This window comes from Dipodomys spectabilis, unplaced genomic scaffold (assembly GCF_019054845.1).
Source record: "Dipodomys spectabilis isolate Male_0828 unplaced genomic scaffold, ASM1905484v1 ptg000288l, whole genome shotgun sequence".
Lineage (NCBI taxonomy): Eukaryota > Metazoa > Chordata > Mammalia > Rodentia > Heteromyidae > Dipodomys > Dipodomys spectabilis.
Genome location: NW_024870965.1, coordinates 7,423,744 through 7,439,494, shown reverse-complemented (window position 1 = coordinate 7,439,494; position 15,751 = coordinate 7,423,744). Strand labels below are relative to the sequence as shown.

Here is a 15,751-nt window from a genome sequence, read left to right as displayed (position 1 = left end):
GTAATCCCAACTACTTATGAGGCAGATATTGGAAGAATCAAAGTTTCAGGTCAGCCTAGGCATTAATGTGAGAACCCGTTTCCAAAAACATTAATCCAAAAAGGGCTGGGCTGTGGCTCAAATGGTAGAATGCTTGCTTAGCAAGAAAGAGGCTCTGAGTTCAACTTCTAGTACTCCACAAAAACCACAAGTTAAAAAAAAAAAGAAATTAGGCCAATTAAACCTTCAGAATACTCATTCGTGTTAACTGAAGATGCCTAAAATTAGTTTTAGTAATAAGCTGGCAATAATTCATAGTATGGGAACAAAATAACTAAGAATGCTACTACCTATTTTTACCCAAAGTACTCTAATCCTTAAGAACAAAAATAATCCTTATGTTTAACCTATGGCAGTTAAAAAATTTTGTCATAAAAAATACTATGAGGTATAAGCAATTAACTGGATTAGTAATACAGAAAACACTTATAAATATGACATACATCGAAAGCAGAGACATATTAACTGGATTTATGGTTATAAAAAATGATAAAATGGGAAAGACTAAACAGCAATAAACAGCTGATATTTTTTGGACAGTGTATCTTTTTTGGAAGCAAACTGTAACTGAACAGTGTATTCAGTTCACTCAACATTTCTAAGCTATAATCCTCTGAAAAAAAAAGGGGAATATTCTTCTATAAATATACTGCTTTATTTTTTGGTTAACTAAATTTTTTCCCCAGGCACACACTTCTTCTATCTCTTACTATTCAGGGAACAGAAATTTTTAAAGGGGTACAGTAAAACACAAGTCTTTTCTTTCCAGGATCAGGTAGCTGTCTGATTTTTACATGATCTACTCAACAATACATCTTTAAATTATTCTTATAAACAACAAAAGTAATTAAAATTGTTCATTTTGAATATGTATCAATGAGCCTTTTATATCTCCCCAAATATTTGCTTATTTGTATAAATAATATGAAAACTTGTTTCAAAGTAAATGACATTAAGATATGATTGGATTATATGTGTCCAACCAAATAAAACATAGCTCCCATCCAACATGCTGTTTGTATTGGCAAATATAAAGCTCTTACGAGAAGAAAATTCAGTTTTCGTCAGCTTATCTTATAGCTAGAAACATTTTGGACACAAAGAGCACGTAACTAAAATTCACATTCAAATACTTAGAAGAACAAACTTTTAGACAAATATTTATTTCTGTCAATTGAGCTTTTGACAAAACTCATAGTAATAGAGAAATAACTACACTATGGGGAAAACAGCAAACACAATACATTATTATATCTAATAAGTACAATCCTAGTGGTTACAAAAATGTAACTTGTTTTTCTTCTGAAAGTATTTTTATTATGCTGATTTGATATTCTAGGGAATTACCAATTTGTGAGATAATGAAGCAGGTAGTTAAGCCACATGTTGTCTACTTACAAACTGTGGTTCAAATTATTAACTATTACTAATAGTAGTAGTACTGGAGTTTGAACTTATGGCTTCATGTTTGCTAGGCTGGCATTCTACAACTAGTTCCACAACTGCAGCCCTCTGTGCTCCAAATTCTAAAGGAACAATATGAAATGAGACACTGAGTATTTTTAGTATTAATGCATAAGTTTATGGAACTCTCTCTAACCACCTATATTCAGACACTAACAATCCTATTCATTTTTTTTTTGGGGGGGGGGGGGTCCGGTTGTGGGGCCGGGATTCTGGGCTTGGGTGCTGTCCCTCAGCTCTTCAGCTCAAGGCTAGCGCCCTGCCACTTGAGCCACAGCGCCACTTCCGGGTTTTTCTTTTTTGCTTATGTGGTGCTGAGGAATCGAACCCAGGGCCCCATGCATGCAAGGCAAGTGCTCTACCATTGAGTCACCTTCCCAGCCCAATACTATTCATTTTTACACTACTAAACAGCCTAACATACAAAGGATTAACTATCCAAACTGTAAATGAAGCTCATCAGTGTTGAAGCTTAACAGTATAAAAATAAGAATATGGCAAACATTTAGTTTACCTCACGATTTCTATGACATTTCACAGCAAAAGACTTTTAAGCTTATACTTGGATTCTTTTTTTTTTTTTTTGGTCGGCCATGGGGCTTGAACTCTGGGCCTGGGCGCTGTCCCTCAGCTCTTCAGCTCAAAGCGAGTGTTCTACCACTTGAGCTACAGCGCCACTTCCTACTTTTAAGCTTATAAAAGCACTGGATACACCAGGTGCCAGTGGCTCACACCTGTAATCCTAGCTACTCAGGAGGCTGAGATCTGAGGACTGTGGTTCAAAGCCAGCCCAGGTAGAAAATCTGTGAGACTCTTATCTCCAATTCACCACCAGAAAACCAGAAGTGGCGCTGTGGCTCAAAGTGGTAGAGTGCTAGCCTTGAGCAGAAGAGCTCAGGAACAATACCCAGGCTGAGAGTTCAAGCCCCATGATCTGTTCCTGCCCCCCTCACCCCCCCAAAAAAGAAAATCACTGCATTTTTTACTTATCTAAAAGCATGGTATATGCCATAAAATTACATGCAATATTAGATTACAGGCCAAGTCAGGAATGGCACCAGTTATAGCCTATTGAAGTAATACAAGTATGCCTAGGGACCACCAATGTTCTCACTGACATGTTTCTGCTTAGCTTCTGAATAACTCACAATTCCTCAATCATCTCTTTCAGTGACACTACCACTAGTAGTACTATTAGTAGCAGTAGTACTTTTGTGCCAGTCTTGAGGCTTAATCTCAGGTCCTGGGTACTGTCCCATAGCTTTTTGGTTCAAGGTTGGTACTCTACAGTTGATAGTTAATTGGTGGTCTCACATACTTTCTTAGGTGGGCTGGCTTCAAACTTTGATCCTTAGATCTCACCCTACTAAGTAGCTAAAATAACAGTTATGACTCATCAGTACCAGTTCACTACCACTTTAATCGGATTTTTTTTTGGGGGGGTCCAGTCGTGGGGCCTGAACTTTGGGCCTGGGCGCTGTCCCTCAGCTATTCAGCTCAAGGCTAGCGCTCTACCACTTGAGTCACAGCGCCACTTCTGGCTTTTTTTTTTTTTCTGCTTATGTGGTGCTGAGGAATCGAACCCAGGGCCTCCTGCATGCAAGGCGAGCGCTCTACCACTGAGCCACCTTCCCAGCCCTAATCGGACTTTTTGTTATATACTTAGCCCAAGCAAAACTGGAGAAAGCTAGGAAAGTAGCTCATATCTGCATTTTAAACAGTCTTAAATCAGGCTAAATTCATTAAGTTCCAGTTAAGTTATTCATATCCTAGAGAATAAAGATAGAGAATTAGAATCCAATGCTTATAATAGCTAGTTCCATCAGAAATCTTTCCTTATTTCAAGATTCACACAAACATCCTAGGTGGTGAAGTCTCCCAAAGTCTGTATGGTTAGTGAGCTGTAACTAATCCACAATAAAATTAATCAAAAACCTCTTTGAATGATAAAATGTTATTATAAAAAGCAGCTGTCAGTATATTCAGTGCATAGTTGGATCTAGTATAACCATGAGCACATGTTTCTGTCTTTCTTGCTAGATTTAAATAGTTAGCATATACTTGGGTTAATTTGCTAAATCCAAATATTGAATGGCTTTAATTCTATACAAATTTTGAAATAGTCAAGAAATCTTTAGAACCAGCAATCTTCACACAGACCTCCACAATTAGTGTGGGCTCAGCCTGCAGTTCCAACAGAAATAGCACTGACATCTGAGCTGGTTATTAATTGTTAGACAGCAGTCTAAAAACATGCAATACTAGTGACTACTCATTTTATACACAGAGACCGTGTGTCTTATCAGCAAAAGCACAGGAATTAATGAGCCATCCAACTACCTTCCATACAGAGAACAACCTGATTTAGAATTGTCTACATCTTAGAACTCTGGGCTTACAGTGTTGATCCTGAAACTGACATGTGAGAACAAAATCTGTATCTATCACTACTTCCCCTCTTAACATTACTATTTCACCTAGTACAAGAAAATTCAAACAAATATTACAGGTTGGCCTACTGCTTCTCTCTGGGGAATATATGTGTGGGATAGAGTCTGGCTTAGGAAAACTAGAGACTTTTCCACACACACAGGTTCACACAGGTTTCTACTTGGCATCAGGATCTTTATGACAGGCCAATCCATTCCAAGGCAAGATCTATGGAGCTGGCATTAGCAGAGGAAGATGGCTAAAGGATGCTAATACATACTCAAACAATGAAATAGGTATTTTTAAAATCTTAGAATATAAAAAAATTAACATTATTTCTTAAAATTTATACATGTAAGAACACTTAAAAGGAGTTTTTAGAACTATGTTTAAAGCTCCTAATATTTAACTAGGATTGACTTATATAAACTGCAGTCAATGAGGCCTAACGTTGTATGTTATCATTTAATTTCTACATAATAAGTCGCTAGGAAATCGCTAAATTTTTACTTGTATCAGATTCTTATTTAGAAACTCACTTACTTTGTACTTGATTAATTTAGAAAGTATAATCAGTACCCAATCAAAACAAGGAAGATGTCTTACTATTCTAGTAGTTTTGTTACAGACATTTACATGAAGAACATTCCTAAAGCTTGAGGCCCACGCTAAAACACAAAAAACTGAAAATACGAGAAAGCAGAAAAGCAACAAGAGTAGCAGCACAAAGCATGCAGTTGGTGACATGATACATCACACACACGGCCACAGCCTCTGCAGCCACAGGCAATGGGCAACAGCAAGAGACAAGCTTAGCGTTGGGACGGCACTCCATGCGAGAGTCTCTTACACGTCTGCCTTTGCTAGCTGGAGTACAGGACAGGGTACGCTTCAACAGAGAGAAAACACTGTGTGTTACAAATACTCACAGAGAAGACACCCAGGCCCATGTATGCACACAAGGGTATAAACTTACAGAGTCACTGTTTTGGACAAGTTGAAAGTACACAGGATAAGACAGTGAAGCAACTGTTGCTCAGACCATTTCTAAAGTTGGTGGTGACGTCTGCACTGCCCACGTGGGAACCCACAAAATCGCATGCCATCAAGTGATGGACAATGTCTTTTCCAGGAAGGTTGGAAACACATCAACAAAAAAAAGGTCTAAATAACTCTAGTGTTTGCAAACATTTTGGAAAATTTTTAAGTAGCCTTGCTTTACACATTTACCTACCAAGTTCATACTCTTTTCAAAGATGATTCTTCAAATTATTTAACAGCTAAATTAGGAATTCAAAAGCATTGATAATGGAGTAAAAAACAGTTATTTCAATAATACTTCCCATCCTGACTTCAGGTTTAGTCAAGCATGACCTTCACCTTTCTGACATTAATGAATTAAGTAATGAGGACAAAGTAACTATGATCTCAAAATATCTCCCAAGTTTTTTTTTGTTTTTTTTTTTTTTGGTCCGGTCGTGAGGCCTGAACTCTGGGCCTGGGCGCTGTCCCTCAGCTCTTCAGCTCAAGGCTAGTGCTCTACCACTTGAGCCACAGCGCCACTTCCGGCTTTTTTCTTTTTGCTTATGTGGTGCTGAGGAATCGAACCCAGGGCCTCAGGCATGCAAGGCAAGCGCTCTACCACTGAGCCACCTTCCCAGCCCATATCTTCCAAGTTTTTGAAATTCTGTGCTGTGCAACTCATACAGAAGAACTTCATCACATGAACCATCTAGTTAGGAAATCTCCTGTAATATGCAATGCAACCTGACAGTTATTGAGCATCTACCACAAAGCAAGGCACTACACAGACTTGATAGCTGACTGCACAGCTAGCTCACAGAATGGTAGAGAAGGTGCAACACCAGCCTCCGTGTAAGGAATACAACTGCAGAGGAAGACGCAAGGCTTGCATGGGAACCTAGAGGAGAGAGGTGCACAAGACTTGCAATTGATAGACAGGACCACAGGAGTTACAAAGAGTTTCTGAGAACAGTAAAAAGTTCATGAATGAGAAACATCATTCAATATGATCAGTTGTACTATTACAATAACTGGCAGACAGGTAAATAGAAACTATTATTTATTTGTATAGGAAACGGAAATAGACATTGTTAAGAGTTCATTGCAAAAGCCAGGCGCTGGAGGCTCAGATCTATAATCCTAGCTATTCAATTAACTGAGATAGGAGAAATGTGGTTTGAAATCAGCTGAAGCAGTAAAGTCTGTGGGACTCTTTTTTTTTTTTTTTTGGGTCTGGTCGTGGGGCCTGAACTCTGGCCTGGGCGCTGTCCCTCAGCTCTTCAGCTCAAGGCTAGCGCTCTATCACTTGAGCCACAGCGCCACTTCCGGCTTTTTTCTTTTTGCTTATGTGGTGCTGAGTAATTGAACCCAGGGCCTCAGGCATGCAAGGCAAGCACTCTACCACTGAGCCACCTTCCCAGCCCCGTCTGTGGGACTCTTAACTCCAATTAGCCACAAAAAGCCAGAAGTGGAGCTGTGGCTCAAGTGGTGGAATGCCAGCCTTCAGGAAAAAAAGCTCAAGAACAGTGTCCAGGCCCTGAGTTTAAGCACACAAAAACAGAGTTAACAGCAGAGCAAAATTGGAAGCACTAAACTAGTTCCCCCACACCCCATCTGGCCTAGTGACAGAGGCAAATATCTCCTCACAAAAAGGACCTCTCCCTTTCCCTCTACCCCAAACCGAACAACCAAACAATAAATGAGGCAACTCTGTGTCTCCTTCCTTAATAATGGTAATAGTTAACACTATTATAGATCATGAGCGGAATACATACAGGACATACAGGTGCTTTTCAAATGCTTTCTACTGACAATCTCTGTTAATTCTCATTGAAACCCTAATAAGGGTTATTATGATGGGTGGATATCATAATCTCCATTTTAAAGACAAGTAAAACATCTTAACTTGCCGAAGGTCTTAAAACTGGTATGTGGTGGATCTAGACTTCTAACCTCCCTCAATATTATGGACAATCTCTGAACTTTTGGACAACTGAGATCTCTTTCAGTACAAATCGTGTGGCTTCTGCCTTCATCCCTGTAGTGTCAGCTTTCTGACACTCTGCCTGTCCCATCTGAGAGCTGCCTCTGTGATACAGGATGCTGCTGAGTGCTCCCATCCTAACAACCTTCCATCCCTTAGTTTTTATTACACTTTCTCCAGTCACTGCTGCTCTCCTACCAGTCCTGATTCTCCACCCCTCTGCAAAGCTGGAGATCCTAAGTGTCTGTTCAGGCTTGCTGCTCTTCTTGTGCTGTGCTCTGGCTTCCAGGATCACAAAGACACTTGATGCGGGTCATCCAGTTACTTCTTGCTTTTCCTTGAGTTTCTGACACACGTGTGTGACAGTCTGCTGGACATTTCACATGGATGTCCATCAAGTATCTCCAACTTAAATGAAACTGTACCATTTCCTTCTGTTAAATCTTTTCATTATTATTACCTTTTGGCCCAAATAAGTCTAAGCTGCATAACAAAGTATGTCATCATCCTGATTCTAACTTGTACCTATACCTTCAAACTCTTTCTCATCAATGGCCTCCCTCACTCATTTATGCTTTTAGCAAAATAAATTATAATCTCTGACATCCCCTCCACAGGTGCTGTGCATCTGAGATGATCACTCAGACATTCTTTTAGAAAGGCTCCTAGGCCAGGTGCTGGTGGCTCACACCTGTAATCCTAGCTACTCAGGAGGATGAGATCTGAGGATCGTGGTTCAAAGCCAGCCGGGCCAGGAAAGTCTGTGGGACTCTCATGTCCAATTAACCACCAGAAAACTGGAAGTGGCACTCTGGCTCAAGTGGTAGAATGCTCACCTTGAGCTGAAGAACTTAGGGACAGTGCCCAGGCCCTGAGTTCAAGCCCCACAACTAACAAAAAAAAAAAAAAAAAAAAAAGCTTCCTGGATTCTTCTGCTGCAGTCAGAAGTCTCTCTTGGGCATGTCCTTCCCACTGCACTTAAAGGCAGGGAATACATTTGCTATAAAGCCAATAAATTGAGAAATTCTCAATAGATATTGAATAAATCCTTCTGAACTGCCAAAGTACTTAACCTAGATGTCTCTTGTGGTATTTATTACTTTCTATATTACATAACTATGTAATGATTTTTTTATGGGGGGGGGGTCCGGTCGTGGGGCCTGAACTCTGGGCCTGGGCGCTGTCCCTCAGCTCTTCAGCTCAAGGCTAGCGCTCTACCACTTGAGCCTCAGCACCACTTTCAGCTTTTTTCTTTTTGCTTATATGGTGCTGAGGAATCGAACCCAGGGCCTCATGCATGCAAGGCAAGCACTCTACCATGGAGCCACTTTCCCAGCCCCTATGTAATGATTTTTTAAATAATAAAGCAAACACCTTGAGGCCTAATTCTATATCTAGTTTTTTTTTGTATCCACTACTGTGCATAGACAGAAAAGCAGTATTCCTGTACAAAATGAGTTTTACTTTCTGAATATCTGTATTTCTGGCCTAGAATCCAGAATGTGCTACAATCAGGAAAAAGACCAAGACTATGTCAAAATATATTATCAAATATATAAAAATGTATTATCACTATAGTAAAAACAGGTCAAATCTCTCTCAAGTAAGAAAACTTTCTCAGTTGGCATTCTGTAAAAGCTAATGACGATGCTAACTAATACAGCAATAACTTCTTAACAAGTATCTTCAGTAGAAAAGGGTTAATCATAAGCACATTTTCTCTATACTTAAGAAAAACCAGCCTCTCTACCCCTCACCCATACATACCACACACTACGGTTTTCTGTAACACTGCAATGAATCATAGCAAACTTTACAATCAGTATCTGTCTTAATGTGGAATGAATGATGTACCAACTTATACCTAGGTCTGTAAATATATCTAGATCTGTACAGTGCCACAAAAAATTTAAGGCTGAATATAGGAAAAAAACGGCAAAAAAAAGTTGTCTATAATCACTTTGTTTTAGGGACAAATAATTTGGTTAATAGTTTTTAGGGTTCAGTTAATGAACTATAGAGATCTTATTTAATACAACACAGAAGAAGAGATGGATGGTGTAGTTTTTCTCTTTAGACTGACTAAATATTATGATGTAATACATAATGTACAATGAAAATACGTATAATAAATATATAATCTACAAGTTGAGCATCTCTAATTTGAAATCTTTTGAGCACTAAAGGATTTTCAGATTACTATGTGAATATTCTAAAACCCAAACATCTCTTAAATCTGAATTGTCTTTAGTTCCAAATGTTTTGGATGAGAAATGCTCAACTTGTCATTTCTTAGGGAGAAACTATTAACAATACTATTCTGAATAATGAGATTTTTTACATTGAATTGTGTTAAATAAGTGGATAGAAGTCTTAAAAAAGGAGAATAGTCAGGAATGCCATAATTTCTCTGAATGACCTAGTTCTGATTATGGTCACAGAATTAAAAAAATCTTCACAATAAATGCTTTGTCTTGCTCTGGGGCTGGGAACGTGGCTCAGTGATAGAGTGCTTACATCACATGCATGAGGCCCTGTGTTCGATTCCTCAGCACCACAGAAACAGAAAAAGCTGGAAGTGGCGCTGTGGCTCAAGTGGTAGAGTGCTAGCCTTGATCTGAAGAGACTGAGGGACAGTGTCCAGGCCTAGAGTTCAAGCCCCAAAACCAACAACAAACAAACAAACAAAAAAAGTTGTCTTGCTCTGGTTCTCACATCTGATGAGCTGTCTTTGGTACAGCTCATGACTAGTTAGGATTCCAAAGAAGCTGAGAGAATAATGGCAAAACCAAGAGACGAAGAAAGGGAGAAAGAGCCAAAATGGACATGAAATACTAAGCTTTCATGATGTTAAAGCTCCAAGGCTAGCCCTCTGTGGGTGCAGATGACTTGTTTCTCTTACTTGCTAGAATATGAAATGGGAAAGCAATATGGGCAACACCAGACAGTTGGACAACAGAAGATAAACAGATAAACACTATTCCATTTCTTATCTTTATACACTAGAACTTTTAATATCAACACTCTTTTAATTCCCTTAATTCTAATATTCCTTTAATTCTTTTTTTTTTTTGGTCGGTCGTGGGGCTTGAACTCTGGGCCTGGGCGCTGTCCCTCAGCTCTTCAGCTCAAGGCGAGCGCTCTACCACTTGAGCTACAGCGCCACTTCCGGTTTTCTGGTGGTTTATTGGAGATAGGAGTCTCACGGTCTCTCCTGCCAGGGCTGGCTTTGAACCGCGATCCTCAAATCTCAGCCTCCTGAGTAGCTAGGATTACAGGCGTGAGCCACCAGCACCCGGCTCCTTTAATTCTTATACTAGAAAAGTATAGAAAAAAGTCAGTTTCCAGAAAACAAGTTAGGTATGTTTCCACTTGCTGTGTAAATAGGAAATTTTTGTGAAGAGACCAAATGAATACAACGGAGAATTGAAATTTAAAGAAAATCAAAACTTACTAAGTTTATACAAAAGACAGTATATTTATCAAATCCAAAGAAAAAGTAGCTCATATACCTGACTATAATTATGACCTTTCATAGAGACAAACAGTTCAAGTATGTGTGTTTTCAAGGAAATGAACAACAGAGTAGGAAGCAACTATAAACTTAGTCTGATGAAGTTGAAAGTAGAGGAGAGGAGAGAAAGTTCGAGCTACTGATTTCCACCTGTCCTCACCCCGAGCCCTGAAAGGACAGGCCTGGGTGGAGTGTTGACTGTCAAGCAAACTGGGTGTGAGGCATGCAGCAGAGGAGATACCACTTTCCCTAGCAGAAGGGATCTTGATATTGCTCTACTACTTTTTTAATATAGGAATGCCTTACTTACGAGTTCACTCATCAACCTAGTCTCAATTTCTATTTTTTGTTTTATTTTAGCCAATACTGAACTTGAACTCAGGGCCTTAGTTATTTCTTGGCCTTCTTCACAGCAGTGCTCTCTCCCTCTGGAGTCATGCCTCCAGTCGAACATTTTGGTAGTTAATTGGATATGTAGTTATGCAGACACTTCTGTCTGGGCTGTCTTCAAACAGCAATCCTCTAGGTCTTAGCTTCCTGAGTAGGTAGAATTACAGGTGTAAGCCACCAGTGTCTAGCTTAATTTGTCTTAAAATTAACTCATCTCTGCTAGGTACCAGTGGCTCATATCTGTAATTCTGGCTACTCAGGAGCCTGAAATCTGTGGATCACAATTTGAAGCCAGCCAGGGCAGGAAAGTCCAGAGACTCATCTCCAATTAACCACCCCCCCCCCCCAAAAAAAAATGGATGTGGGGCTGTGGCTCAAGTGGTAGAGTGCTAACCTTGATCAAAACAGATTAGAGACAGTGCCCAAGCCCTGAGGCTCAAGCCTCAGTACCGGCACACACACACAAAATTAACTCATCCCCCTTTTCTATCCTAACAAATACCATGGATAATCCTTTATCTCCACTTCCCTTTTTCCTCAAAGATTAAGAACTTCAAAAAGTCACTCTTACTAACAGCAGAGCTCTCTCTACTCTCCCTAATGGGAGACAAACAATTGCCAAAACCAATGGACTAAATATTTTCTAGGCTTCTCTTCTCCCTTAAAAGTCTATAATTACATATAGGACAAGGCCACACATTTGACAGACACCCTCTAAAGCTATGTACATAGTGTTGAACACACTTTCATTCTTCATTGTCTGCCGGCCTCTTTCACTTTCCTGAGGACATGGAAGTGGCCCACATACGGTTTTCCTCTGACACATAGAAGGGGCTGACTGCACAGTGGGCTTACAAGGAAGGACTCTTGCTCTGAACATCCTCCCATACGGATAGAAACTCCAGTACCTATATGAATTTATAACATTAAGGAAAAGCTAATGGTGTAAGAGGTTGTGTGTAATAGTTTCAGCAGGCATGAGTTAAGTAGATGAACATGGAGGTAAGCGGAAGGTAGGTCTGGGTCAGGGGTACGTGAACGGTGAAGTTCTGAACAGTCAAAGGTAGTACATCAACTCAGTACTAAGACCTATAAAGTGAAGCAAAAGGAACTGCAGTTCGGGGAGGTGGAGTTCCAAAATCGTGCCATTTGGAATTGGACCGGGATTTCTTTTATACTATTATAAATGTAGCTGAGCTTGTGCTCCTCGAGAGGGCAAAGGATAAGAGAGAAGAACAGCCACAGAAATGGCTGTGACATCCCAACTGGGGGCAGTGCCAGCCTTAGAAAAGCAGGAACAAACCAGGGGCTGGCAGAGGACTGATCGCCAGGGACTGTCTGGGAGTCAAGGTTGTTTATTTGCAAATACCAACTCCTCTGTTCTTAAAAATCACAATTTTTATGGGAAAGGGGAGGATGAAGGCAAGAGTTTTCCAGAAAGATAAGTGAATACGGCTTTCTAATTTAATAAGCTAAATTATTTATTCCAACCTACCACTCTTTCTGATGTAGATGGTACTGCTATGGAAATAACATACTACATATTTTAATGTACTGAGCAGTCAGTTACATCAGGTAATACCATGTGTATCAGGACAGCTCACTTATGATTACACTACAGAATTAGCCAGAAGTATTTGTTCCTTCAGGAATGACAAAAGCTTCAATTTTGAATAGAAATAGGTATATTCTGGTATAAATATTTCAAACATAACAAAAATGATTTCATTTCAATAACCTAAAAACTTTGACAATAAGTTTCTTTAGTGGAAAATTATAATAATCCACTCCTGAATATAATACTCAGTCAAAATATTAGAAATGAGCAGGTGCCAAGTGGCTTGTGCCTATAATCCTAGCTGCTCAGGAGGCTAAGATCTGAGGACAGAGGTTTGAAGCCAGCCTGGGCAGGAAAGCCCCTGAGACTCTTAACTCCAAATAACTACCAAACAACTAGGAATGGAGCTGTGGCTCAAGTGGTAGAGTGTTAGCTTTGAGCATAAAAGCTCAAGGAAAATGTCCAGGTTCTGAGTTCAAGCCCCAGCATTGAACCCCCTCCCCCACCCCCTGCCACCAAAACAAAAAACAAAATCACATTAGGAATAAAACACATAAATAGTTTTTCTAGCTCTAAAAACAGTTCCATATACAATATTAGCAAATGAATGTTTATTTCTTCATTTCTGGAAGGTCTAAATGTTCAACAAATCCACAAAATACTACACAACCAGAATTACTGTGTCATCTCATGTTGAATGGAGAAAATTAATGTGACTAGTAGTACTGTAAGGAGAATGAAGACATTATACATATAAGCATAATTTCTAAATAATTAAGTCTATAGAAATAATTCAGGAGAAGAAATGATAATGCAGTCAATTTATAAGATATCTGGTATATGTGTTCACTGAGATCGCTGAGATCACCGGTAAGAGATGCTGATAGTATAAAAACTGATCTGTACTCATTGTATTACTATAAAATCCTTTGGATAATTTGATTTTTTAAATGTTATTTTTTACATGACACCAGAGGTTCATTTTAAACCAATATAGAAGTTCAACAGTAAAGTACTGAAAAGAAAAGAAGGTAAACAAAAATCATGAAAAATAAAAATGAACAATTATTCCCATAGTGATAATAATCAAATAAACATTCTAATCTTTAAAATTATTGCAAAGAATGAAAACAGATTCTCCAATGGCCACAGCATTTTTCAATGTGTGTGTGTGTGTGTGTGTGTGTGTAAATATATATATATATATATATATTTTTTTTTTTTTACTTTAATAATGATACCCACTACATTTGAGATGAGGAAGCATTTGGTCCACAGTTAAATTTCCATGTGCATGTTCTAAAACTGACTGCATTACTAGGCAAATTCTTCAAATCAATTCACTGATCTCTTACTGACGGATGCATTGGTTTGAAAAATCAAAGACTTACGTCATCCAAAAAATCAATCAGTGAAGATGAGGAAGAAGAAAAGGAATCCTATTTAACGAATTCAGCAATAAAAAAAAAAATAGAAAACATGGATGAAGCAATTTAATAATAATAAATTAAAAATTTTGCAAAACAATTGAAAGGCAAATGACATTAATTTAAATAAATAAGCAAGAAAAGCAGTCACTATCATTGTTCTCAAGAAACTTAAGAGATTACTTTTTAAAGAATGGTTCTTTTTCCCTTTCCCATAGATATGAAATAGAATTTGTATACTATACTCAAAGTATAATAAAATAAAGCTCATGGACAAATCATTAATAATCAAATTAGATGTATGCATTTAGAAAATAACAACTAAAAGTAACAGAATCTTTGGTTCCCAATCTTCCCACTGGAATGCAAGCAGTATAAAAGGTCTTTGTCTTTTGTGGCCAATACTGTAGCTCTAGCACTGAGATCATGCCTTGCACAGACACCTGATTCTGTGTGCTGAATAGGACAATCACCAGTTTAACTATTTTGAGACATAAATGAACTTTCTGACTCTAGTGCAATTTGAAAATACTGAAGTGAAGAGTAACAGAGTTACAGAATTACTATTGCATAACTATGAGTCTGCCTAACAGGGTCTTTGTAATAATTTTTAACTAGAGTCATCCCTTACCATCTGCTTTTTAGAAAATGCATTGGTCTGGCACAAGAACCATATTGTGTTGAGGTGATGTGAGCAAAAAGTCAAAAGTATTTCAAAAGTTGGGGTCTGTTCTACATATATAGCTTCTTATGGGACTTGAAAATGCTTTGAAGCGTAACCCAACTTTGGTTTTTAGACCTTTCTCAGATGTTGGTGAGAACCAAGAATGACTGCACTCTCCATGAGAATGCAGACCACAGCCCTCCCTTCGCAGCCTCACTCACAGGAGACTCGAGGTCCTCGTATGTGGGCCACAGTAAAGCCATTATACTGTAAGTGGAAACCACACAGTGTATTTTAAGTTTACCATGGAGAGCATCTGAAAAGTTCAATACTTACTTCAAATTGATCCAGAGCGTCGGTAGGCGCATTCAGAAATGCCAAGAAAGAGTGCTGTGAGTCCTGGTGCTCTATGCCTAGGAGACAGCAGCATTACTTCTTTTAAACTAGAACACTTAAAAGATAAGTTTTATGGATAACCTTTCTGTTTCTACCTATTAAAGCTGGCCATAAACTAATTCAGAGCTCAGAATTATTATTATATTTATGTAGTAAAAAATATACATTAATATTTCAAAGATTATCATCATATGTAGTTGAGAATAGGAGTTGTTTATATCTGATTTTTCTAAACAAATTTATCACCAAATAAGGTTTCTGTTTTGAAATACTTTCACTGTTGGCAATACTGGGGTCTCAACTCCGGGGTGTAGACCTGCCAGGTGGGTGCTCCATTACTTGACCATGTCCCCAGACCTTTTTGCATTAGTTTTTTTTTTTTGTTATTTTGCCAGGAGATAGCCTCAGACTATGTGATCCTTTTACCTATGGTTCACATGTCACTGAGATTACAAGCATGTGTACCATCATGCCTGCTTATTGAATAAAACCTAAACTAAACCCTTAATCCTCCCATTCTTTACTTCCTGACTAGCAGCAATTACAGACGTGTGCCACTGTACTAAAAACAAGCTGAATATTCTTTAAAAACTACTTGTACCATGCATATAGCATCATTAATATAATTATACATTCTTTAATAAGATTATAAACATCTTCAGTAAAATTGTAAGAAAATAATAGAATAAAATAAATGTACTTTAGTATAGAAAAACATTTCATTTTAGATATTTGTTTACTGAATTAATGAAGAATCCATGAAAATCCTAGTTTTTCTCAAATGAATTTTTTTTTGGGTCCAGTCGTGGGGCCTGAACTCTGGGCCTGGGTGCTGTCCCTCAGCTCTTCAGCTCAAGGCTAG

General features: G+C 38.5%; 1 protein-coding gene across 5 annotated transcripts in view; it reads right to left on the bottom strand.

The window, feature by feature from the left end:
• Window positions 1-15,751, bottom strand: part of Cdc42bpa (CDC42 binding protein kinase alpha) — a 195,290-nt gene that overhangs the window by 47,839 nt on the left and 131,700 nt on the right. For 4 of the 5 annotated variants that reach the window (XM_042701152.1, XM_042701153.1, XM_042701154.1 and 1 more), the window contains one exon: window positions 14,830-14,906. In XM_042701152.1, coding sequence (XP_042557086.1) covers window positions 14,830-14,906 — 77 coding nt within the window. Of the gene's footprint in view, window positions 1-4,783; window positions 4,823-14,829; window positions 14,907-15,751 lie in introns of all 5 variants that reach the window. The other variant, XM_042701156.1, reaches the window with a different exon arrangement.